The 23852-nt window shown below is 41.0% G+C and overlaps 1 protein-coding gene across 3 annotated transcripts; it reads left to right on the forward strand.

Annotated features, from left to right (window-relative positions):
• The first annotated feature begins 7173 nt into the window (after window positions 1–7173).
• RIOK1 (RIO kinase 1) lies at window positions 7174–23465 on the forward strand. Of its 3 annotated transcripts, XM_054816004.1 has the most exons (18): window positions 7191–7266; window positions 7854–7957; window positions 8416–8620; window positions 9761–9851; window positions 10967–11036; window positions 11752–11794; window positions 12487–12579; window positions 13563–13675; window positions 13802–13882; window positions 14440–14526; window positions 15067–15204; window positions 15776–15879; window positions 17169–17275; window positions 18383–18448; window positions 20093–20212; window positions 20530–20583; window positions 21629–21772; window positions 23258–23465. In XM_054816004.1, exons 2-18 carry the CDS (start codon window positions 7881–7883, stop codon window positions 23366–23368), a joined length of 1704 nt encoding a protein of 567 aa, XP_054671979.1. In that variant the 5' UTR covers window positions 7191–7266; window positions 7854–7880; the 3' UTR covers window positions 23369–23465. The 3 variants fall into 3 exon arrangements, with proteins under 3 accessions (XP_054671981.1, XP_054671980.1, XP_054671979.1); XM_054816006.1 differs by lacking the exon at window positions 7854–7957 and having other exon boundaries at window positions 7174–7281; XM_054816005.1 differs by lacking the exon at window positions 7854–7957 and having other exon boundaries at window positions 7174–7266.
• The last annotated feature ends 387 nt before the right edge of the window (window positions 23466–23852 follow it).

The following is a 23852-nucleotide window of genomic DNA, read 5'->3' on the forward strand; positions in this document are numbered from 1 at the left end:
ATTACACCTGGAGTTAAGGAAGGAGTAAGCCCCTTTGAAATCATGTACAGGAAAGCATATTCTACAAACCTTTCAAACGTCAAGGGAGACCAAATGCATATAAGAGGTCAGGCTGCAACTAAAGAATATTTGATTTCTCTTTTGCAGACTTTATCTTCACTACACAGGTACCTAGATCAAAAGGTTTCTCTTCCCTTGGACACACCAGTTCACCAGTTCCAACCACAAGGCGTCGTTTACATACAGACCTGGAAAGGCAAACCACTAAAAGAGAAATGGAAAGGACACTATACTGTGCTATTGAAGACTTATACTGCAGTTAAAAGTAGAGGGAATTAATTCCTGGATTCATTATACACAAGTAAAAAGGGCACCAAGGCCTGATGAAGATGAATGGACCTTCACACTGACCAGAGAAGTTAAACCTCAGTGAACCGTACTTGAGAAACAGGACTTGCCTAAGTAGAGGTTAAGTGCCCACAAAGCCAATTGTTTTTGTATTTAGGATTAATAATTTAGTTACCTGTTGTTTTGCTGTTTATGTATAGAATGAAATTTTTCCTCCACAGGGATAATTATAGAATCTCCTTGGAAAGTGTTATTAATTTAACTCTGCTAAAATTGTAAATATTATAATAGTATATTCAGTACTAGCTGTCTGTGAAGGACAATTGTAGTTATAATGAAAAAAAATAGTGAGATATGAGACCTATGAGAAGAGATCTCATAGTCTCAAAGGGGAGGGAAATGATATCTGTAAAGTAGAATTTTCCACTTTACAGGGATAGAAATGTGTTTGGGTTAGTGCTTAGACACTGTTTAATTCGGGGTTAATTTAATTCACTACCTTGCTTTGCTAATGACTATACCTTTGAAGAAGAGCTGAAGGATTGATAAAAAGCATGCTTTGCTAAATGTATCCTTGAAGAAGAGCTGAAAAACTGATAAAAAGGAAACATCCTGCCCGAGAAGGCGCCAAGAGCTGGGTGATTGCCTGAGAGGCCTGAGGTCAACACAAATTGGCAGTAACTAGGGGAAAGGGAAAGGTCGCTGGGGGAGTTTGTGACCACTTAAAGTCCAATTAAAGGACTATGCAAATTAGCCCCCCCCCCGCCTCAGGGAGCATGCGTGCTAATTTAAATATACTTGACCAATAGTAGATGATGTGGTGATTACTAATCAATTAGCATAAATTTAGGTGGGTTTTTCAAATTCTGTAACAAGATAAATACGTTGTAGATTCTGTGTGTAGTGTGCGAGCTTTGTGGAATTACTACCTAGCACCCATCTCTGCGCAGACATGAAATAAATAAAATACCTCTGCTCTGTGTGTATATTGGCATACTGCACACCAGGTAGATGATCCCAGTTCTCGGACAGCATTGGTACATTCAAATTTGAACAATATGTTCTGGGTCTGAACACCGTTTTCTTGCTCTGCTCAGTGAAGAAAGAGCAAAGCTCTTTCAACAAGAAGGAAGAAAGTTTTTACCTGTAAGAATCAAGCACTTTATTATGTATTCAGTTTTGCAATTAAACCCAATTATGTTGTGTTTCATTCTGGTTTTTATTTTGTCATGGCTCTGTTTTTGACATAATTTATATAAAAATGTATCATATCAAATCAATAAATGATCTAATAAATGAAACAGTAAAATAACATACCTAACCTTTGTCAGATGCACCAGGAGTGTTATCAAACATCATGAAACAATGATACAAGGATCATCAGCTGGAGGAGATGCTGACTTTTTGGAGGCTGAGATCTTTCAGAGTACTGGGACTGCTGGCAGAAGCTGTTGCTGTCGCCCCCTCACCCAGGTACTGTGGTTCTGTGCCATGGTCGGTGGGACACCGCCTGTGCTGGGGTCACCCTCAGCTTCTGGCCCATCTTCCCTTGTGGATCAGCCCTATTCCTGCTGCATGCTCCCTGACAGTTAGCTTGGGCTTTCTCGAGCCCTGAACTGAGTACCATGGGGCCTTGCCCCCAGGGTTCCTTGATAGCTCCTAGTAAATCTGCAGATCTTTGCTGAAGGCTGCAGCCAGGCTACAAAAGTCGATGTCCCCTGCCTTCAGGTCCCTGAACTCTTTAATGGGGACTGGGTGAGGGTATGGGGGTTTATAAATCACACGTGGCTAACCTCTATCATCTAGCCAACCATCATTATTAGCTCAGCAGTAATCTGCTGGCTCTCAGGAGCCTCATATTCTACCTGGGTGCCAGTAACAAGGCAAATACTGCAGAGGTGTGTCACAGGACCTGTCCAATTTAATATTTTTATCAATGATTTGGTGGGGGCAAAAGTGCTTATCAGGTTTGCAGGTGGTGCCAAATCAGGTTCTGGAGGTCTAGCAGCTATGCTCCAGCAGAGGGCTGCCACCCAGAGGGACTTGGGCAAGCTGCAGGAATGAGCCAACAGGAACCTTACAAAATTCAACAGACGGTCCCGCACCAGGAAAGGAAGAGTTCCAGTCAACAGAACAGGCTGGGGACTGACTGCCCAGGGAGTAGCTTCTGCTGAGAAGGACCTGGGAGGTCCTTGTAGATGCTGAGTTGCCATGAGCCAACAGCATGAGAGGCCAAGAGCATCCTGGGCTGTATCAGGAGGAGCACAGCCAGCAGATCAAGGCGAGTGACTGTCACGTCTCTAGTTAATGTCAGAGTGTATCTGGAATACTGCATCCAGTCTTCAACCTCCCCAACCCAGGGCAGATACAGACAATACTGTATCTAGAAGTTTCTGCAAAGTTGAAGAAAGATAAGGTGTCAAACTTTGCAACATTTATACTCTGATCCTTTCATTCCTTTTCCCCTTGAAGTGGAAAAAGTCATTATCACAACTTTTAATTCCCTCGTTTATTTCAAATAATAAATTGCAAAGCGTTTGATCACTACTTGAAATTAGATGATTGCATAAATATCTGTATAAGAAAAAATTCCACACTGGGACTCAAGTCCAGTAAAGGACTTAAGAGGACGAGTGCTATCTTAACTTTAAACTTCTTGAAGAGAAACACAAGTTTATTTACTTCCCTGGTTCTCAACTTCTTGGTCAGAACCCTCAGCTTGAGTCAGGGAAGTTTGTCCCGAGAAACGAAGGAGAACTGCTGCACACGATAACTAGAAACTCTGTCCGTTATAGATACTTATGATGCTTACAGTGCTGTATCAGTCTGAATTATTCCTTCACTGTCTGTGATTCTCTTGACTTTGTCACATCTCCTTTTCCATCTGGCAGTTTCAAGCTACAGGATGCGGTTTTGTTCTTGGTCTTTCACCCTCTGTTGCTGCAGCTTTTGGTTCTCTCTTCTGAACTCACAAATCTGCTGTCGTATTTTCTTCATCTCAGCTTGTTCATTTTCAAATTCTGCTTGCAGGATTTTAAGCTGAGCAGCCAGCGTGTTGTATTTGGATCGCAACTGTTGACTTTCTGCCAACCTGCCATCCGTTTCTCCCTGGAATTTTGTTTGCAAGGATAGGAGCTATTTCTGTGTATGCTCCTTTTCTTCCTTAGCACATGCAGGGCTGAAGTTACAGTCTTGGCCTCGTGTTTCTGCTTTTTTTCTGAGATGCTGCAGTTCCTGTATCTTTTTGTCTTTTTTGCATATGGCGTGATCCATCATGCTTTTTTTGAAGGAGATAATATGCAGATTTAAGTTCTTCCACATGCTTCAGAAGGGCGCTTTTTTCCCAGTCCCAGCATCCTCAAGACATTTGATAGCACTGAATAAGGTTTCCTCTATGACTAGCAGCCAACTTCTAGCCTGATTTTTCTCCTTTGTGAATATACATTTTGTTTCACTTTGATCTTCAGTATCCTTCTTTAACTTGTTCATAGTTTTTCCTACATGCTGTTACTGGACAGTTTTTGTTTAAAATGGGTCTTCAGAGAAATAGTTTCATAGTAAGAATCGGTAATCTGTGTTGGCTGTTTCTTCTGCTTCCACTTCATCCTCCTAGTCACATCATCTAGACCTAAATTCCCTTTGTTAAGCAGTAGTTTTCCCCCGTCTTAACCTTCTCCAAAACCGTATCATCACACTGAATACCCATGATTTGGGTTTGTTCTTGCTGAACTTGCTCTAGCTCCTTGATGACTCCACTAAAGTTCGTAACTGTCTCCCAAAATGATAATTTTTCCAGATGGTAATTGGAATATTTTGTTCCACACACATCTGAGGATGCTTCGTAAGGACTTGGACAGGGGGTCCCTGTTGTATGAGTGGAGAGAATTCCTTTATTGCTTGTATCCCCTTGCTTATATTCTTCCTTGGGAGCAAGTGATATCTCAGAATGCTGGAATAAAAAGTCCTTGCCAGCTTTTGGCATTTCCTAGGTGAACAACCACATTCTGTCATCAACTAATTAGAAAAATGAGAGGTCACATGGTTTGACAGTAACTATTCAGAGAAGGCAGAAAGGCAACCAGGGATGAATTCAAGTAAGCTTCACCCATACTGTTACAGCACTAGTAGAGTTGCATCATTCTTCTATTGCAAAACAAGAGGTGACACCCTCTGTTCAATTTATGCAAACTATTTTTTCACTAACTTCAGTGGAAATTTTCCATCTGTGAAGATAAGTCAATGTGGGCCAGCATTATGAAATGATGAAACTGAAGGAGCCCACCCTGCCACAATGCCTACAGTCCTTGCACCTCCAAGACCTTAAAGCAAGAATTAAAAAAACCCCCAAAACTAAGAAATGTAAATAAAACTTGTCCAAAGAACTTGATTGTACAAAATGGAGAAAGAGAAATGTTTACATTAAAGCAGTAAGAAATAAAAGTTTCCCAGTGCTTTATGCATTGCTCTATTTACTGAATTTTGAGAAGACTGATGAAAGGGAGATGATTTTACTCACTGAAGACAAAGGTAGAAGGCAAAAAAAAAATGCTTGAAATGCTACTGAATTAGTCTGTTGAAAGGAGTGGCACAGTCAGAATATACTATAGTACCTTACATAATAGGCCATACCAATCTTTTTACTGACTTTCCCAGATAATAATAAAATAATAATAAATAATAAAACTACTAATAAACAGGAGTAGAGTTTGATCCACCATTTTTAAATATTTGGTTTATTTTTTTTTTACACTCTGTAACTGAAAAAAAAGAAAACTATAAATAGGACAAAGCATCTCATAGATTCTGGTGGAAACTTTCTCTCAGTACTTCTTCTATTGCTGTACTGTATTACACTGTTCTTTATATCTCTTTTCACTTCTCTGATGGTATCAGACCTGTTGTATACACTATGTTCTCATGCAAAGACTCAGATGATATACTGTTGCTGTGCAGTCTCCAGTTTTTTGGAGGGTCTGTTGTCCAGTGGTTGCCTACCAAAAGAGTGTAACTTGTAACCTGTGATCATTTGTAATTTGTAATTATTATTATGATACATACTTTAAAAAATAATTAAAATTAACACTTTTAATAATTTGTAATCTGAATGGGAACTTTGGTGAAAGTGCACTGCCCCCTCCATTCAGCACTCGGTTAATTCAAGGCCCAACTCCAGCACCTGCATTTGATATTCTTATCACTTCTCTTTTATATTATACATCTGGGAGGCCCAACACTCACATATAAAATATTGCAATATAAATATTATTTAAAGCACTACTACTAGCTTTATCAGAGAAAGGTATTTTCATCATTCAAGCCTCCATTCAAGCAGCATGGGATCTTACCATGACTGCTTCTGGACTGGGAGTTTTGCTAGCCAAGTTCAAATTATCCTTGCCAGAAAATTGTTTCTCAGTACCAAAACCTGGATATATCTTGAACGGAGACCCATGGGGATGAGTGAGAAAATAAGACGCATCTTTTATGGGAGGCTCTTTAATAATGCAATCCAGTAATGACTCCCCCATTTCTACGAATGGCTCTTCATGAGGAACAACAAGGAGCTTAACTGATAATTGTTCTGGCAGTGAAGCCTCTTCTCTCCTAGATTCCTGCTTTGGAAAGCGGTCGTCGTACTGTTCCTTCAGACTGACACTGTACGCTTTTCTGCCGTACCAGGTGGCACTCTATTACAGAGAAAGAATATTTGACACAATATTCCCCCTTTTACACAAAAGGAGAAGAAAAAGGGATATTTAGGTTCCAGGTGCTCTAGTGTCAGAAGCCTAAGTGCCAGCACTGGAAGACAGTGTGAAGTAGAGCTGTAGCTTTAGAAATGTCAGAAACCGCCTTGTTGCTTTCCACACTCAGAGACTCTCAATGGCTGACTTTGCAGAAGCGTTGCAGATGGAAATGACGTCTATTCCAGTCATTCTTTTTTTAAAGGCTTCTCCATGCAAGCAGCCCTGCTTTCTGCACAATCGCAGATGTTGATAGCCTTTATGTATACTGCTTGGATCGTGGGAAAACATCTACAAAAAAGACTGCGTTTCTAACTTTTACCATTATGTGCCATATAGCAAAAGCACAGCACTGGCTTTATTTTCTTAATCCTGCATCATATTGGTATATAAACAGATTAGCGCATTGTTCAGTGTAAGGGGTCTTACCTAAGATGCTTTTAATGAGAACTGAAAATCTGGAATTCCTTGGTCTTTAGTTACAGCTTTAATAAAAATTGGTATTTAATATTTCAGCGTACATTAGATATAAAACTCTATCGATATCTGACAGATGACATAGGTCATCACTAATGTTTTAGGGAAAACAACCATGAATCTGTGGCATAAATGGTTCTTTCTAGTAAAGAGAAGAGGGCTTGGAGATGCAACGTTTTTAAGGCTGTATTATGCCATGCTATGCAGATGCACCACAGATGAGTATTTCCGTATTTATTTACTTATGAGTACTTGCTGTGAGTTCCCCCGGAGGGAAGCTGCGGCTGCCGGATTCACCCTGCTGTGTCCCCGGCTTTGGTGGGTACAGGATTACAGCCCCGACCCCCAACACGCTCCCCGCCCCCCGCCCCTTACACCAGCTGCCCGCGGCTGGGCCGAACCCGAAGGAAAGATGACGCCAGGCGTTCGCAGCCAATCCCCGCGCCGGAAGCTGGGTAGGGGCGGAGGCGGGGCCCGCCCTCCTTAGTTGTGCGGCCGCGCTCGCCCCCGATGCTTTCGGTCCCTCTGCAGGTGCCGTAGAGATCAGCCTGGCGCCTGGAGCCCCGCGTGGCGGCCGGCTGCCGCCCCCCCCCCACCCGGCTGCCAGCCCCCCCCACCCGGCTGCCGCCATGGATTACCGGGCGGTGGCGATGAGCCAGGCCGTGCCCGGGCAGTTTGACGATGCGGAGAGCTCCGACGGGTAGGAGGCAGCGAGGTGTGGGCCGCTCGGGAGGGCCGGGCCTCTGTGAAGCGAGGCCGGGCGTGCCTGGGGGTGGGGTGGTGGTGTGTGCGGCCGCGGTTCCTGCAGGCCCCGTCGGAGTCGCCGGTGCCGGGGGGTGGTTCGGGCGCGTCTGTCCCCAGGCGCAGCCGGCAAACAGTAACGAGCGGGGAGGGGAGCAGTCCTGCGGGTCGCCCGGCAGCGGGGATGCCGGCTTAAAAACTGTGAGGGGAGGGCGGGTGCGCTGTCCGAGTGAAACAGGGCGTGCGCGGGAAGGCCGTGCGCGGTTCCTCCGCTCTCCTTTCCAGTTCCTTGTCACTGCTGCTTCACCGCTAGAACGGGCAGCCCGCCTGCTCGCCCGCGGTGGCAGAGGCAGCTTCACCTCGGCGTTACTTGATTGTAGCGGAACGCGTGAGGGAACGGTGAGTTGCTGAGGGCGGCTAATCGCTTTGATTCGTTTTGGAATCGAACCGCGTGTTCTGTTGCATTGAAACAGAAGCCTTTTATATTTAGTGGGGAGGGAATAAGGAATGGTCTTGTGTTATGGGTTCAAGGTATTTTCTTTCTAGTTTACTGTTCATGTAATTAAATGTCAAATGCCGACAGAGAATCTGCTTTGGGATGTACTTGTTCTGGCAGAAAAATGTGACGTGCTACAGATGTTAAGATATAAGTAAGTCTAAAGGGTTCATTTCTCCCACAAATTCTTTTTTAGGTCTAACTTTTTTTCACATAGGTTGTGCTGGTGTCCTGAGTTACCAGCAGGTTGGCTGTCTGCCTCTGGTGGGATTGTGCGTGATACCTTGTGGCAGCAAGCAGAGTGGTTCGTCTCTGGCGAAGGAGCCAGCTGGCCTGATCTAGTGTGTTCATCTGATGGGAGTCAGAGGGATTCAAATATGTGTAACTGCAGAATAAGTTAGAAGGCAGCAGTGGTGTGGCGAAGATAATTTAAATGTAGTCCATCCTTTAAAGGCAGTGACGTCCTCGTATATGTTTGCTTAAAGACAGGCGAAGTGAGAAACATCTTGCAGAGAGCTAACCTTGTGAAATCATTTGTTGGGATAAATGTATTGGGTTTGGATGACTGTAATAAACATTTGTAGTTATATAAACATCTGTATTTGTTTGAAGTGAATTTACACAAGACACAGAAACAGCTGAAGAAGGTGAGGTCACTGAGAACTGCCGGTCTTGCATGTGCAAAGGAGTTAACACTGAGGAAGGAGATGGTGATGATGACAACGATGATGAAGAGGAAGATGAAGACTGGGACTGGGATGATGACGTGGGAAGACTCATGAAGCGCCACAATGCTGCTGGTGGATACAATCCACAGGTACGTTAAAGGCTTGTTTGAGAGCATCAAGGGTGCCCAAGAGCAAAATTGACCTAACCTGAAGGTTTTGTTCTTTGTAAGTATTATGTTGACCATAAATGCAAATGAAAATTTTTCTTGGAGAGAATCCCCTTCCTTTGAGTCTGTTCCTCTGCAATGCCATGTGAGTATGTATGTTGTAGCCAGAGCTCTGCTCGATTTCTGTGTCTCAAACCCTATCGCTGGATTCTCTTTCACTGCAGTTTTCCTTCTGTTCCTTACCTTTCTTAACCTTTCTTTGCCCACCCCAATCTCCACTGATGCTACTTACTTTCTGGTATTTGTCCTCTGTTTTTGAGCATCTTCCCCATCTTTTCTATTTAATTTTAAGATCATGCCTGCTTGTCACACCCAGGGTGAAATAGGTTATGTTTTTGACTAATAGTGAAGGAGGCAAAAGAAAGTATAAGAGATGGAGGGAGGTGCTAGAAGTGCTCTAGTTAGTTTAGAGTGTATGTTGTTGGCATTGTGCAGAATGAAAAGCACATGTGATGTGAGAACAAGCGTCCTTCTTGCCCTCAACTTGAACACTGGAGGTTCAAAACCTTTTTTTCTTATACCAAAATAACACAATAGTTGAGATTAATTAGAGTGGTATGGCATATCATATCTGACTCTCAGCACTTGTCCTGGGTGATTTATTCTTGCCTTTAGAGTTTTGTACTGTACAGTGTTGGTGAAATCGCGTTCAGATATTGTGTTTGGGGAAGACCACCTGTAAGAAAAGACAGCATCTTGGAAAATTTTTTCTGTTCACTACCTTCTCATTTTTTCCTCTCATTTTTCTCCTTGTTTCTGTCTGCTGTTTCCCTTCCTTTTACAGATAGAAAAAGTGTTAATATAAGAGACTTGCAGCTCAATTCCCAGACTAAAAATAAGCCTGAATGGCAGCACTTTTTGGAATTTTAACTGATGTGTCACCTGTATTTTCTCGAATTAAGTAAAATCTGATATTAATCCATATCCCTTTCCTCACCCTTTCTGGTTTTCTTTTTATAGCTCAAATGCCTATGCCTAGAGCTAACTTTCCCAGTCATACTGTCTGTATTTCAAAGGGCTATTTAGTGAAGGCAACTTATATTAACAAATCCTTTGTTTCAGGCAAATAGACAGACCCCTAGTTGCTATTCAGCCAAAATGTCTACCCCTACAGACAAGGCTTTAAGGAAATTTGAACATAAAATTAATTTAGGTGAGTATAATTGTATTGTCTTTTATGAAAACGGATACCAATCTGTGACATTCTCAGACTAACTCTGCTTACTTTAAGCCAGAAATCACTGGAATGGCAGTTAACTCTTGTCAGACAGATTAAAAAATGGCCTTTGCGTACTTGAAGTTGCCTTTAGTCTCCATTAACCAGCTGTCATGCCCCTTTCTCTCCCCCTTCAGAGCCACAGGGCTGTTCTGTTGGGTATTTCTTGTTTATTTTGTTTGTTTTCTTCCCATTGACTTCTCCAGACCACATAGAGTTGTTTTTCTCTAGCTTCTCTGTAAAGGGTCAAGCTGTTTGGCTGGAGGGAGAGTATGAGCTCTCTGTTGTGATGATGCTGGTCATTCTCAAAGCTGCTACCACAGCTAAATTTTCTAGATGATTGCAGTCCCCTGTAGTATCAGGGTGGTACATTATGCAACAGTTACCTCACAGGGCTAGAATTTCTGTGATAAGTGAAGTGGCTGCCTTAGCCAGTGTAGTTTGTGTTTACCATGTGATGGAAACAGCTGCTCAGCTCAGCCTGTTAGGACTAGAGATAGCTGTGATTGGGGCCTTTTGACAGGGTAGTCAACAGAGCTGGTGTTCTCTTTATAAAGAGGTGGTTCTAAAATGAACACTCAGAAGAGTGGTGCTGCTGTATGTAGCCAAATGCAGCAGCTTTTATACACTTAGCAATTGATCAAACGCCACTTTAAATACATCATGGGGAAGGAATCCTGGAGGCTGTTGCTTTTTCTGTTCAGAAAAGTGCCATTTGATTGTGGTAAAAGAAGTGTGGACAAATTTAATGGTGAAATGTTATCCAAAAGGCATTACTTCTGGGAGGCATTACATTTCCAAGTCGCTGGGACTGTCTCACTCATCTGTGTTGTTACCTTATAGTCCTACTTTGAAATGTAGACAGAGCGGAGAGCTAGGTTAATTCCGGTACGTAGCTAAGCTTCTGTGCTTGTTACAGAGAGCTCTGCCTGTGTTGGAAAGCTGTTACGGCATATTAGCTAGCAGCAGAGTTGCAGGGGCAATTCTGAATGTGGGAAACCTCTTTGAGTTTTGTTGTTGTTTTTTTTCATTTCTTGTTATGTGTTTTTCAGATAAGCTAAACTTTGATGACTCAGTTATAAACAGAGTCACAGAAAAATCTAGGCAGAAGGAAGCAGACATGTGAGTATTTCTTGTAGTTCTATTTTCATTTAAATGAAATTTGAACCCAGAAGAGTAGTTCTTATTTCCTAGTGTGATCCTCAGTTTTGAATAAATTTATTAAGAAAAATAAGATTTGTAAGTAGGCTGTATGCAGTTTGCCTTTTGGTCTTAAACTTTTTTGTTTCCACATCAGTTGCCTAAATCATTCCAGAGTTTTGATTCTTCTGTCACTGGTAGCACATCATGTACTGGTGTAATAAGACAGAAGTGATGGGTGTCATTCCACTAGAAAAGACTATTTTATCTTTGATACTCTTTTTTCTAAACAGAGGTCCTTAAGCAGTTGGGCTAAAAACGTATTGGAAGCTTTTTGAAGGTTCCTCCTGATGATTTGGTGAGGGAAAGGTAGTACTTTTTAATTTTATTTTTTTTAAGCCTGCAGCTTATAGCCGTAAGCTGTTAAGACACCATTTTCTCCTGAATGAACATTATTCAGTGGAGGCAAGAAGATACCTATAAAAGGTGAAGGGCACTGATGTTTATGGGTTGTTTTGTCGGGGTTTTTTTTGTTTGTTTTTCCTGTCTGCAGGAGAAACCTTTGCTTTTGTATGAACTTGAAAGGCTTACTACCTGAGGCTGTCATCTTATCTTTGGTACAGAATGTCGTGTTTTACTCTGTCAAAGTACTGAGCCCATATGCAGGATTGTATCATTTTGTTTTCACTTCTGCTAGGTACCGAGTCAAAGACAAGTCAGACAGAGCAACGGTAGAACAGGTAAGTCCTTAATTCATCGAATTTCTCTTTTGACCGGAACAAATAATGTGGAATTTTGGAATCAATGATAAAACAGGCACTGTAGGAACAGAGTTTTGCCTTGGAATTCTGTTTCCCTTGTTATCCTGAAGAGTCCTGTTGTGTCTTGTATGAAGGTTGTACCTGCTTCCATAAACATTTTGGAGCTCATTTTTGTGCTTAACATGGTGATTTGATCATATACGCAATGCAGAATTCTATCTTAAGCTTTTATTAAATTCCAAAGAACAATAAAAAAATACTGGGTTTGCTTTTTTCTTTTTTCTTCTTTTCTTTAGCAAGACTGAACTATTACTGGCCCAAGGCCACATAGCTGCTCTATTTCAGTTATGATAGCTGCATCTCGAGAGAAACCTTATTTTAACACATTTAGTGCAACTATAGGTGGGAAATCATTCTCTTATGTCTCTTCTAGAGCAACCTCAAGGACATATGCTTAGCTTAAAAAAAAAAAAAAATCATGTTGAAAGACAGAGTGAAGTATCATTCTAGAATCGTGGCAAAATTCTGAGTGTTTTGGATTATCACTTCATCCTTTAAGAATAGTATGATACCGTGGGTCCTTTAATATGCTGCTAAGACTGGACTGTATTATTAGGTTTTGTCATCTTCAAAGACAGCAATTGTGTTGATTTTTCTGCATTGAATTTGAGGTGTTGGATCCAAGGACCCGAATGATTCTGTTCAAGATGCTCACTAGAGGTGTCATATCAGAAATCAATGGCTGTATCAGCACAGGGAAAGAAGTAAGTTTTATTACAAATGACTTAATAGTCTTTTTCTCAGCAATTTACATGGAAGCTTATGGTGCTCAGAAGATGTATTGAAATACTTGGGTTTAGTACTACTTTTTGTGTGTGTGTGTTGCTTGATGGGTAAGAAGTTATCTTAAGATAAAATGCAATTTATGTTAAAGGAAACAAGTTTTCCCAAGTATGAAAGATTTCTCAGAATACTTAAATGTTATCTTAAATTTCTGGATATTGTTAGTTGTATGTTACAACTGAAATTTTTTGAAAGGGTATGTGTAGACATAATATTAAACAATGCCTGAAAAAACATACAATCCCAGGTAATTCTTTCCTCATGTGAGATTCTTGCATGCAGATCAGACTAGCTCTGCAAGTCAGCAGACATGGGAGTATCTAAATGGTGTAACAGACTTGTTTAAAATACTATTAAACTTTCATTGCTTTTACAAAACTAGCATGTTTGTGTGCTGTTTTTATCAAGTAATATTGCAGATAATTAAAACCAGACCACAAACTTCCAAGTAAACTAATAAATCAGTTTTAGAATGCCTGTTCCCTAAGCTGATCTAGTTCTCTTCCAAGTCCTTGGATGCTGATTAAAGGCATGCTTCCACCCTTTGTAGAGGTGGAATATCAACATGAGATATTTGGGCTATGCTTTAAGGGCCTAAATAGTGCACAGGCTCAAACTAACCCTTCTCACAAGGGCTTGTTTCAGTGTCCGGAATGTGGGTGAGACAGTTTTCTTGTGCGTTGTTGGTTTTGTCCTAGGTGCATTGTCACACCCCTACCCAGTCTTACGTACTTCCTGTAAGCTGCCTCTGGTAGAAAAAGAGATTACCATTGCGTGCAGTCTCACTCAGCTGGGCGCAACGTAGGGACAAAGACCTTTTTAACAGATCTCTTCCAGGTGTCAAGAAGAGAGAAGGTTATGTTGGTTTTCTTTAATGTTGTTTCTTCCCTTTGTAATCTGATAGGCTAATGTGTATCATGCCAGTACTGCGAATGGAGAGAACAGAGCAATAAAGATTTATAAAACCTCTATTCTGATGTTTAAAGATCGGGATAAGTATGTGAGTGGTGAATTCAGGTGAGTGTGACTTCTGCCTGGTTTTACGGGGGAAGAGGAGTCATTTGAAAGGTGGTAAAATCACTGGTGCTAATACTGCATTGATTGGCTAAGAGTCCCTGTTGTCTTTTATTTCTTTATTTAAAGATTTCGTCATGGATATTGCAAAGGCAACCCAAGAAAAATGGTGAAGACGTGGGCTGAAAAAGAAATGAGGAATTTAATAAGGTGATTCTTCCAGTTTTTATTTCAGTATGCAAATTGTATAAAGTATAAACTGAAACTTTATAGGAGGTACTCTCGTATTGCTAGACTGTGGCTGTCACTACCTTTTAAGGTCTGTGGAAAGTGTCTTAAGCTTCCCTGTGGGAGAGAAAAGAAAGGGAAAGGAGGAATAAAGATATTCTTTTGTCTTGCTGCTCATGCTTTAAGCTCTTCAATGTCTGAACTCTGTCTGATGTGACTGAAAAGTGAGGAAAAGCTAGAAATAGCTGCTGCTGAGTAACAGCGCGCTGCGTGGTATAGGTTAATCTAGGATTAACCTGAACTATGTAAAGTTTTTTTTTGTTTGTCTGACACAGGAATGCTTAGAGAAGGGACAGCACCAGAATGGTTGCGGCTTTTTGTATTCATTTCCTAGTTGTTCTTCACAAGTGAGAGTTTCCTGAGCAGAGGAGCTCTTACTGTGTGTTATGTTTAAAGCAACAGAGTTCCTATAGGCACTAGTGGAATGCAAATAGTGGAGTTTGGTTTTATTTTTTTGTGGCTTTGTTCCTGTGTTACAGGTTGAATACAGCCCGGATACCTTGCCCAGAGCCAATTATGCTTAGAAGTCATGTGCTTCTCATGGGCTTTATTGGTAAAGGTGATAGGTAAGTATCCTTAGAAAATAAATTTTTTTATTAGTAGCTTTCCACAAAGGTTTATTTAAAAACAAACCAACCTTCTGAATTTACCTACTGTTTCTTTAGGCCTGTAAAATTAACATGTTGCTCTTACATGTGCACATGACCTGTAGAATACCCAGACATTTGCCAGCTACTACTGCAGACAATCTGCATGATCCTGAAGCCTCAGTTGTGTGCAAAATGAATTCGTAAAGTGGCTTAACCAGAGATTAAGGCTGGAAAGGCTTGCTAATCATACATGAAGATAGCTCATTGTTTTGTAGTACAAACATCAATGTGGCATGGTCCAAATTAACTCAGGTTGGAAACAGAGCTCCGGTGTCTTTGGCAGGCATATACCGAACTTTGTGGCCCTTCACCCTGGCTCCATGCACTTAGCTGCTCATGCTGACTTGCTTGACACACTTGGTGAGCAGAGGATCAGTACAGCAATTAAAGCATTTGCAGCTTGTATGAAGAAGGAAAAAAGTATTCACTTTCTGTTATTTGTGTTGTAATTTTAAGGCCTGCTCCTCTGCTGAAGAACGCCCAGTTATCTGACTCCAAAGTCCGGGAGCTGTACCTGCAAATCATCCAGTACATGAGAAGAATGTACCAAGATGCCAGACTTGTTCATGCAGATCTCAGTGAATTTAATATGCTGTATGTTTTTAAACTTTGCTCTGAATTGTGACACCTAAAATATATGCATTGGCAACCTCTATGTGAGAGTACTAATCTATCTGTAAGGGAGGGTGGGGTCCTTTTTGTGACTGGGTTTTGTAACTTAGGTAATTAATTATGTAGCTTTTAACCCAGATCTTGGCTTTCTCTTTTAAAAAAATAAACAACAACCAAAACCAAAAAAAACCCAAGCAAACAAAAAAACCCCACAAAAAGCCTAGAACAAAACCCCCTCTCAAACCAACCTATCAACTAGAGAAAAAATTAGTAAAGTATCTTTTTTTCCTATTTCTTCTCCCACCCATAACACTGCTTTTTGTGTTCATGAGAAGACTATTTCTTTGAAGTTTAATAATGGAGCTTGTGTAGAGGCAGGGAAGGATTGACCCAAAAAAGCCGCTCTGGCCCTAATATGCGAGATGTATGCTAGAGAAATATGTTAAGATTGTTTGCTGGTTCTTAAGTTTGAAGCACACGTTGCTCCCTGCCCCTGAATAATCCGCCATATAGCAGTGGTGGAGTTAGTGCAGTGCTCTATGTGTTTTTGCAGGTACCACAGTGGGGACGCGTACATCATTGATGTGTCTCAGGCTGTGGAGCATGACCACCCACATGCGTTGGAGTTCCTGCGAAAGGATTGTGCCAACGTTAATGGTGAGTGGACTGCACTTAAACTCTTGTTCTGATAACTGGTTTCTTTAGGAAGGTGAACTGTATTCACCCATGTTTTTTCAGGTATAACTGACTGTAGAAGCTGTCAAACTTAGGTTAAAATACTCCCTCCTCTAGGTTCTCATGATTTCAGGGAGCAGTGTACTGTGCCGAGCTCAGAAGACCGTAGCCTATTTTGCTAGAAATCACCTGGCCAAAATGAGTTCACTTAGCTGAATGTCAGATTTACAGTCGATCTGAGATCAGCCCCAGACTGAGAAGAGATCAGTCCCAGTCTGTAGTAGCACCCACCCCAGTCTTAACTTCCCTTACTTAGAGAACTGTGCGGACATACCGATGTGTTTCCTTCTGTGAGTGGAATCCACATCTGGAACTCCTCAGCTGGCAGTAAGTTACTGTGTGTTATGAAGTTCCTTGCACTTACTTGTCTAGGTCAGCTGAGAGGATTGAGGCATAGAGTAATTTGAGATGTTATTACTTGTCATAGTAGTTTGATAAACGAGGTACCTTTATGGTATTTTTCTCTTGAAATTTGGTCTTCATGTGTGAGTATGCGTGTTGTGTAACAGATACACACCTCCTGCTAAGGTGTGTTTCTCCCTGAGGACAAGAAATCTGTCATTGCAGGCTGCTTTTGTCCTCCCCTCCCCTTTTCTTTTTTTTCCAAGTTGACTTTTTTATGATTTTTACAGACGTTCTTGAAAGTCGTCAGTGTTTTTCACTGCTGTTTTTCAGTACAGAAGTGCAGCCGCCCAATTTGGTTATACTTGATTCAAGAAACCAATTCTGAGTGTAGTATTGAGGAAAATTCTGATATGTTAATGTGTCTTCCCTTTTAGGTGAATTGTAATGAGGCTGTACTGTGTTTCAGTTGATACTTCTGTTTCTCTTTGACAAAAGTTTGAGATCTCCACTCCTTATTCTCTGAAATATATTTTTCATATTAGTCATTGCAAATACTACACCTGTCTTAAATTTTTTACTTTTTAGCAGCTACTCCATTAAGTCTGGCTCCTGCTGAAATTCATTTGGCTTTTATGTTTATCCAGTTATTCTCCTTTCAATATTTGTTGCATCTGGAAGATGAACAGTTTTATTTCAGATGGCCAAGAGTCATCTGATAACTAAACCCAGTATGATGCAGTATGTGCTGCTGAGACTTTCCCAAGTCATCAGGGCCATTGGCTTGCTGTAACTGTCACTTTAACATCACAGCTGCATGTTACATGTAATTACTTACGGTTTTTGTCTCTGCCCTTGTTTCCTGGTAGACTTCTTCCAGAAGCACAATGTTGCAGTGATGACTGTGAGGGAGCTGTTTGAGTTTATTACTGATCCTTCTATCACAAGTGAGAATATTGATGACTATCTGTCTAAGGTAAGACCGTATTGCCTTGTCGCTTATGTAGGAAGACTTGGACAATAAAATCAGATCTAGTTCAAGCTGCTTCATCTCATTTATTCTACATCCTGCTATGAAAGGAAGCTGGTACATGACTTTATGTTATGCTAGTGCTTCTAAAATGCATACAGGTCTTCTCCATTTATACCATTATAGGATGACAACACTTTTGTTCTGTTTTCTCAAAAAGTCTAGTCCTGAAAACTCAAATGTCTGTTTCAGGTGCTACTAAAACCAGGATGCTTTAAATGAGTTCTTTCTGGCAAGGAGAAGCTCTGCAGAAATATAACCATGCCTGTATAGAGAATGGGGTTAAGAATGCAGATTTGAGCAGGGTGGGCTGAGGGGGGAAGGTAATGACTCAGGGCAGTGTTACTCCAAGGTACAAGGTCTTGCAAGCCAAATACAGGGACTAGCAGAACATGTTGATTCTAGGAGGAGGTAAGCTTATTCAGTACTGCTAGCAGCACCCATGTATTTCATCTCTAGCTGCCAGTCCTCTGCTCCCAGTTAGATATTCCTTTAAAAAGGGAGGCGGGGGGAAAGCTGTTTTAAGTTAGCACAAGAGAAATGGGGGGCACATGTGCCATGCTCAGGGTGGAGATTTGATGTGTCATTCCTGCTCAAGACCATGTGCGTGTGGTTCAAATACCAGTACAGCATGGGGATTTCCAGGTGTTGTGTACTTTCTGTCATGTTGGAGACTGAATGAGACAGAGCTGTGCTACATGGTTCCCCTTACTTGTGCTCCACTGGCTTGTTCCATGTGCGTGAGAAAAGCCAGGTTCCAGGACTGTTGTTGCACTGTTACGACCTGTAGTCATGCTGGGCCTGCCATAATTTGGTCTGGGAGGAGCAGGAAGCATGTTTTCCCTCTAGTAATAAAGGAGATCCGCAGTTGCAAGCGTGCTTCACAGAAATGTTGGTTACCATTAGGTGTCGCTGAAGGCATTGTATAGGGAAAGCTGGAGTGTTTGAGTGACAGTACATAGTCCAGTGAGAAACACAGATGGGAACGGTTAGTTGGATTAAGTGATACGATGCTAAAGAGTGATAACTTTGTATTGTTTTATATTTCTCTAGGCAATGGAAATAGCTTCAAAAAGAACAGAGGAGGAAAGATCCAGTCAAGATAAAGTGGATGAGGAAGTAAATGAGGATTTTTTTTTCCTGCTATGAAATTAATATTAACCTTGCCTCTTCTAAACAATGAAAAACGTTTGTTTTATTTGGCAAAATGTACAGTTGATAAGCAAAATGTTGTTTGTGATACTGAGATGTCTTGAACTAGTTGAGATGTGAAGTATTAAGTTGACAGTGAAAAGGTGTTAGAAAGCTAAATACTCCATTTCCTAAACCAATATGTTTGCTTGTAGCTAGATCCCTTGGTGTATCTTCCAGTTCAGTTAACAAAAAAACTGAGTGGAGAGATCTGATTATGCCACTGTTTTTGGACCAGTGATACAGAAGCAGGATATTTGGATAGGCAGTTTGGTCAATGCACGTATCTAGCTCCAGTCCCAGTCTAATTCAGTTCTTCCATGTACTGTTTCTCTCCCTTGCTTTTACATTAATTGTAATGGACTTGAAATGGCTTCAGAAAACTGCTAACATTCTGGAAAGGCTTGATGTAAAGTTACAACAATTTCTATCTTAGTCTTATCTATCTGTTCCAGAACAGTTTAAAAGAAAACAAAAAAGCAACTCTGTGTTGAGCAGAATTTGTATCAGTAAGAACCTATTTGTATTGGTTCATGTGGTGTTTTTCTTTGGAGTCAATATGACTTGATTTATCAGAAACTTTTTTTTCTCTTGGAGCCCTGCAGGTTTTACTAACTGCTTCTGGCTCAAGCTTGGCCATGGAAAGATTTCCCCCCCCCCCCAATATCCTCAGCATACAACTTCTAAACTGTAGGGTCAGATGCTAGTGTTTTGTTGCAAGCCTGTCTTTTGCAAACCACTTGTTCCTTTGCTTATATAAAGGTACTGACCTGTAAAAGAGGTGGTTTAGTAGCATCTAAGTTCAGTTTATTTCTCTTAGACTTCTTGTGACTGTGGCTAGTTTGTGTTACTTCCCTCACAAATGAGTAGAGCTGATTAAGAGCAAGTTCTGTGGAAATGGGCGTCTCTGCTCTTTGCACAGCACTTAGTCTAGCAGTTATGATCATAAAGTGTACTGGATTTATACTGGGATTGACCAGAAGCAAAATGCTTCTCTGTGACCTGGTAGTGACAAAAGTTTGCTGGAGGACTGTTTAAAAAACACTGCATGACAAATTTTAAGTATGTTGTTGATACTGCAGTTAGGTTTTATTGTACTATACTGCTGCAGGAACCTATTTTGAGTTGGACTGCAGGTTGAAGCAGGTATTAATATATAAAGAGGTTAAGTTCTAACTGCATTTTAATGGTGTTGCCTCCTGAAGGCATTGTAAACTTAACAATGAAAATGTTAGAGAAAATCCTCGGAATACAAAACGTTAGGACTCAGGTTAAGAGGAAGTTGAAAGGGTTGGAGAAGTTTGTAAGTGGCCTGGTGGGAGTCATGCTAAGAAAGGAGTCTTATTAGTCATAATGTATCAATAATGTGTAGGTTGCATGTTAGGTCTGTTCCTGGGAAAAAAACCCAAAATGCTGCAGTTCAAATGGAGTGGATGACTGCTGTGTTCATTTTTCATTTCTCTGAGCCATGAAATCCTTCATGATTATTCTCTTAAGGATGCACAATTAGGAAGGAAGAACATCATGAAACTACATGTAAACTAGTAAGTCTGTTTCCTTTCACTCTACCAGGTGTTTAAGAAGGCTTATATACCTCGAACTTTGACTGAAGTTAAAAACTACGAGAGAGATGTGGATATAATGATGAAATTGAAAGAGGAGGATATGGCGTTGAATGTTCAGCAAGATAATGTGAGTAGACATGCTGAGGCACTGCAAAAAAGAGGGAGAGAATATTAATTCTTCTTACTGAAAACTGATAGCAACAAACAAAACCAGAAGCCTTGTTACCAAAGTGTGGAGTACTGAATCTGGTGTCATACTTCAAAATCATCTGGTTAATACTAATTCTAACATTGTGGGGTTTTCCTGGTTTGCTGAGGTGTGGTGTTTGGTTTTTGTTTTGTTTTTTTGTTGGGTTTTTTGAGATAATAATTTTCTCTGGGCAAAAAGACTTAAAACTCAGATTTTGATAACATAATTTTTTTTTTCTCTCTCCCTGGGTGTAGATTCTCTACCAGACTGTAACAGGACTGAAGAAGGATTTGTCTGGTGTTCAGAAGGTGAGAGGGTCTTTTTGAAATCCTTCATTTTAGCTGTTTTCAGAAAAGCACTTAGAAGTAGTACAGAGAATGCCCTGCCTTGCAGCTGACACCGTGAAAGAAGCCTCTTGTCTGCAGAGTGACTGTTTATGTCCGGGGTGGGTCTGGCATGAGAGTGTGTCTGCACACCACATGAATTGCTTCCCTGCACTGTGGCTGCTGCTGGGTTGCTTGAGAATGAAATGATAATCCTTGCCATGGCCGGGATCTCTAAAGTTTAGAGGGAGAGAGGAGGGAAAATGTTTTCCAATTATGGAAAAAGTAATTGGTCTAAATTGTAGCCTGAGTACAAATTGATATGTTTGGGGTGGCTTTGTTGTAGTTATTCTCTAAAGAACAGCCCTGCAGCATAAGGCATAAGATAGTATGTCTTACTATATTTGAAGTACTTGACAGTGATGCTTCTGTAAAGTGCGTTGGATAAGAAGTTGGGTACGGATCGGTCTGTAGCAATATAATTCAAGGCAGAAGCCCTATGTGGATTCCCCCTCCTTTCTTTGTAAATGTTATCTAGCAGTGGTGTAGACTCTATTTTAAAATGGAAATATAAATATGGATGGGATCAGGCTGTGGCACAGTCTCCAGGCTTGTTTAAGAATAAGTGGGTTTTCCAGTGTAGATATTTGTGTTTGCAGTAAAGCCTACATACAGTGCCTCCAAGGTAGATTTGGCTATGATCCAAGTATAGTTAAAAACTGGCTTCCACATATGTTAGCAAGTCACTGTTTAACTTATGGAAATCAGTTTGGGAGTGCCAATACAACTGTACTGTGAGCCCTGACTTAAAAGATTCTGTGTTGTCTGTTCTAGATTCCTTGTTCTTAGTTTGGATTAACCTACTTTTCCTTCTTTTTCTTGAGACTTATTGGTGGCTGTAGTAAAGGAGGTGGCACAAGCTTGCTCAAGGGGTTCTTTGCAGCAGATTTTGTTTTTGTATGTGTATATATATTGTCATTAGGCTTCTTTGTTTTGGTTTGATAGAATTATCTCTTGATATATCTTGCAGATTCCTGCACTTCTGGAAACGGTGGCAGACGAGTCAGAAACGGACTCTGACGATGATGATGGCAGCTCACAGGACTCTGATTCGGGCTGTAAAGAATCTGTACATCCCAAAGATAAACCTGCTGAAGTTAGCATGGACAAAAAGGTCAACTGGCCAGGAATTGTTTATTTTTCCCGCCTCTACCTATGTGACAGGAAAAAATCCAAACTTAGTTCTGAGTGGTTCTTGCTATTTCTTGTCTGAAACAAGCTATGGACTTCTCTTGTTGTGGAGAATGAGAGCAGGGAAAGGGAATTTCATTATGGATGCTTTTTCCGATGGTGTTTTTGTGTAGAGGAACATGTAAAATAGCTCTCTGTAGCCTAGACAAAGCTAGAAGAGAGATCTCTGCAGGGAATTCTAAGGCTACGCAAAGCAGAATTAGTGAAGCCTGGGCAGCTCTTCAGTGCCTCTGGCTACTCTTCCAGGCTTTGGTGTTCAGGTTTGTGGTCATGTCCCTGATTAACCCCCTTTTGTGTGGGGAACTGAGACCACTTAATCTGTAGAACTGGAGACTTGGTGACATTGTTTGTACCACAGTGGCTTTTGCAGTACCATTAGTAGAGACTGGCTAGCTTTGCTGTGGGCAAGAGATGTAACGCAGTCATGCAAAGGGATTATGGTTTGGTTTTTTGTTTTTAAGGTTTCATTTTCCAAACTGCAGAACAAGTATGCTCTATTCTGGTGAGGCTTTTCTGCAGAGTATCACCCATGGGTGAGAGCCTTTTGGCAGCCTTTAGGTGCTGTGCAAAAGGATGAAACTTGCCAGGCTTAAGGGGTTCAAGATTTGGGGGTTTGCTTGTCAGGCTTTTCTTCCTAGAAAAGGTAAGATAATATATTTCATATCTGTCAAATAAAAATGCAGTGCTCTACTAGACAATTCTACCAATCTAGAGCTGCTGCCTTTTATATATGAAACAGGGAAGTCTTAGTTGCTTATCCTTATGGATAGATTTTCATTTGGACTTTTTTTTGTGGGAGTAAGATGAGGTTTTTTAGTAACTTATGTACTCAGCTGTAGGTTGAACAGCTGATGGGCAGTAATTACTTCCACTCCCTACCCCATTGTGTTTTCCAAGTGAGTATAGTCTCTTCACTGTCTGGCACAAATTGCAGTGTATTGCAGTAGCGTAGCACCCTTTCTTGCTGATCCTGATGATGATCAGCTTGCTCTGAGTTACCGGCACTTACTGGATCAGTATTTTTGCATGACGTATAGAAACCCATACTATAGTAGCCCTGTGGGTAGCAGAAAACCTAGATCAGGCATCCTGTTGTAATCTTCAGTGTAAACAGCATTAGTTAAGAGTGTCTCTTGTCCTCTTTCTTCAAAGGTTTCATGACACTCGGGTTTTAACTAGTTTGAATTTTGCCTTGTCATTACCAGCATGCAGCTCTTGGTTCCACCACCAACTTATACTTCCTTTTTCCTTTCCCCTCGCCATTTGTATTGATTTTTTCTTTTTTATTTCTTCCTCTTGATAACCTCATTTATGTGGTGTATTCATTAACTTGTTAATGTAATGATTGAACTGCTCAAAATCTCTCATTCCTTCTGGCTTTAAATGAATGGTGTTTGATCCTTTATAGGAAAGGAAAAAGATGGTTAAAGAAGCCCAAAGAGAGAAGAGAAAAACCAAAATCCCAAAGCATGTGAAGAAGCGGAAAGAAAAGACTGCAAAAATGAAGAAAGGCAAATAAAATCAGCTTTGGCTTAGGGAAAGGGATGGGTTTTGTGGGTTATTTAGTCATCTTTTTTCTTATTTTAAAATTAAAAGTCCTTTATTTATATACAGTGGTATTAACTGTAAGGGTGGTTTTGTTAATAACATGGTGTAGTTGTTTGAACAGAGTATATGTCATGGGTTTCTCAATAGGAAACAATGAGTTTAACACTTGTGCATGTGAAAATCCTTTATCTGTGCAGGTTTAAACTGTTGTTAAACTTGCATTGATTTGTTCCTGGGGTCTCCCCTGTCTCATGCTGCATACAAGCTAGTTCATTTTGTTCCGGAGCGATGATTTGATTCAAACAAGTTCTGGGAGGAGGGGGAATGGCAATGCCTTCATCACAGTATGGATGCACATTGAGCTAGCTGTCCTCTGCAGGCTGTCACGGTCACCCATGGATAACCCTGCAGGCATTGTGCCTTTGTTGCCTCCCGGTGCTTGCGTCGCCTTTTGA

Source organism: Grus americana, chromosome 2, assembly GCF_028858705.1.
Source record: "Grus americana isolate bGruAme1 chromosome 2, bGruAme1.mat, whole genome shotgun sequence".
Taxonomy (NCBI): Eukaryota; Metazoa; Chordata; class Aves; order Gruiformes; family Gruidae; genus Grus; species Grus americana.

What these genes read in the sequence shown, in the direction of transcription:
- RIOK1 (XM_054816004.1), top strand. Translation starts at nt 7,881, where the DNA reads ATGCCGACAGAGAATCTGCTTTGGGATGTACTTGTTCTGGCAGAAAAA. An exon ending in CTGGTGGATACAATCCACAG is followed by an intron (nt 8,621 to 9,760) that starts GTACGTTAAAGG and finishes CCTTTGTTTCAG; the next exon opens with GCAAATAGACAGACCCCTAG. An exon ending in GGATTGTGCCAACGTTAATG is followed by an intron (nt 15,880 to 17,168) that starts GTGAGTGGACTG and finishes GTTTCCTGGTAG; the next exon opens with ACTTCTTCCAGAAGCACAAT.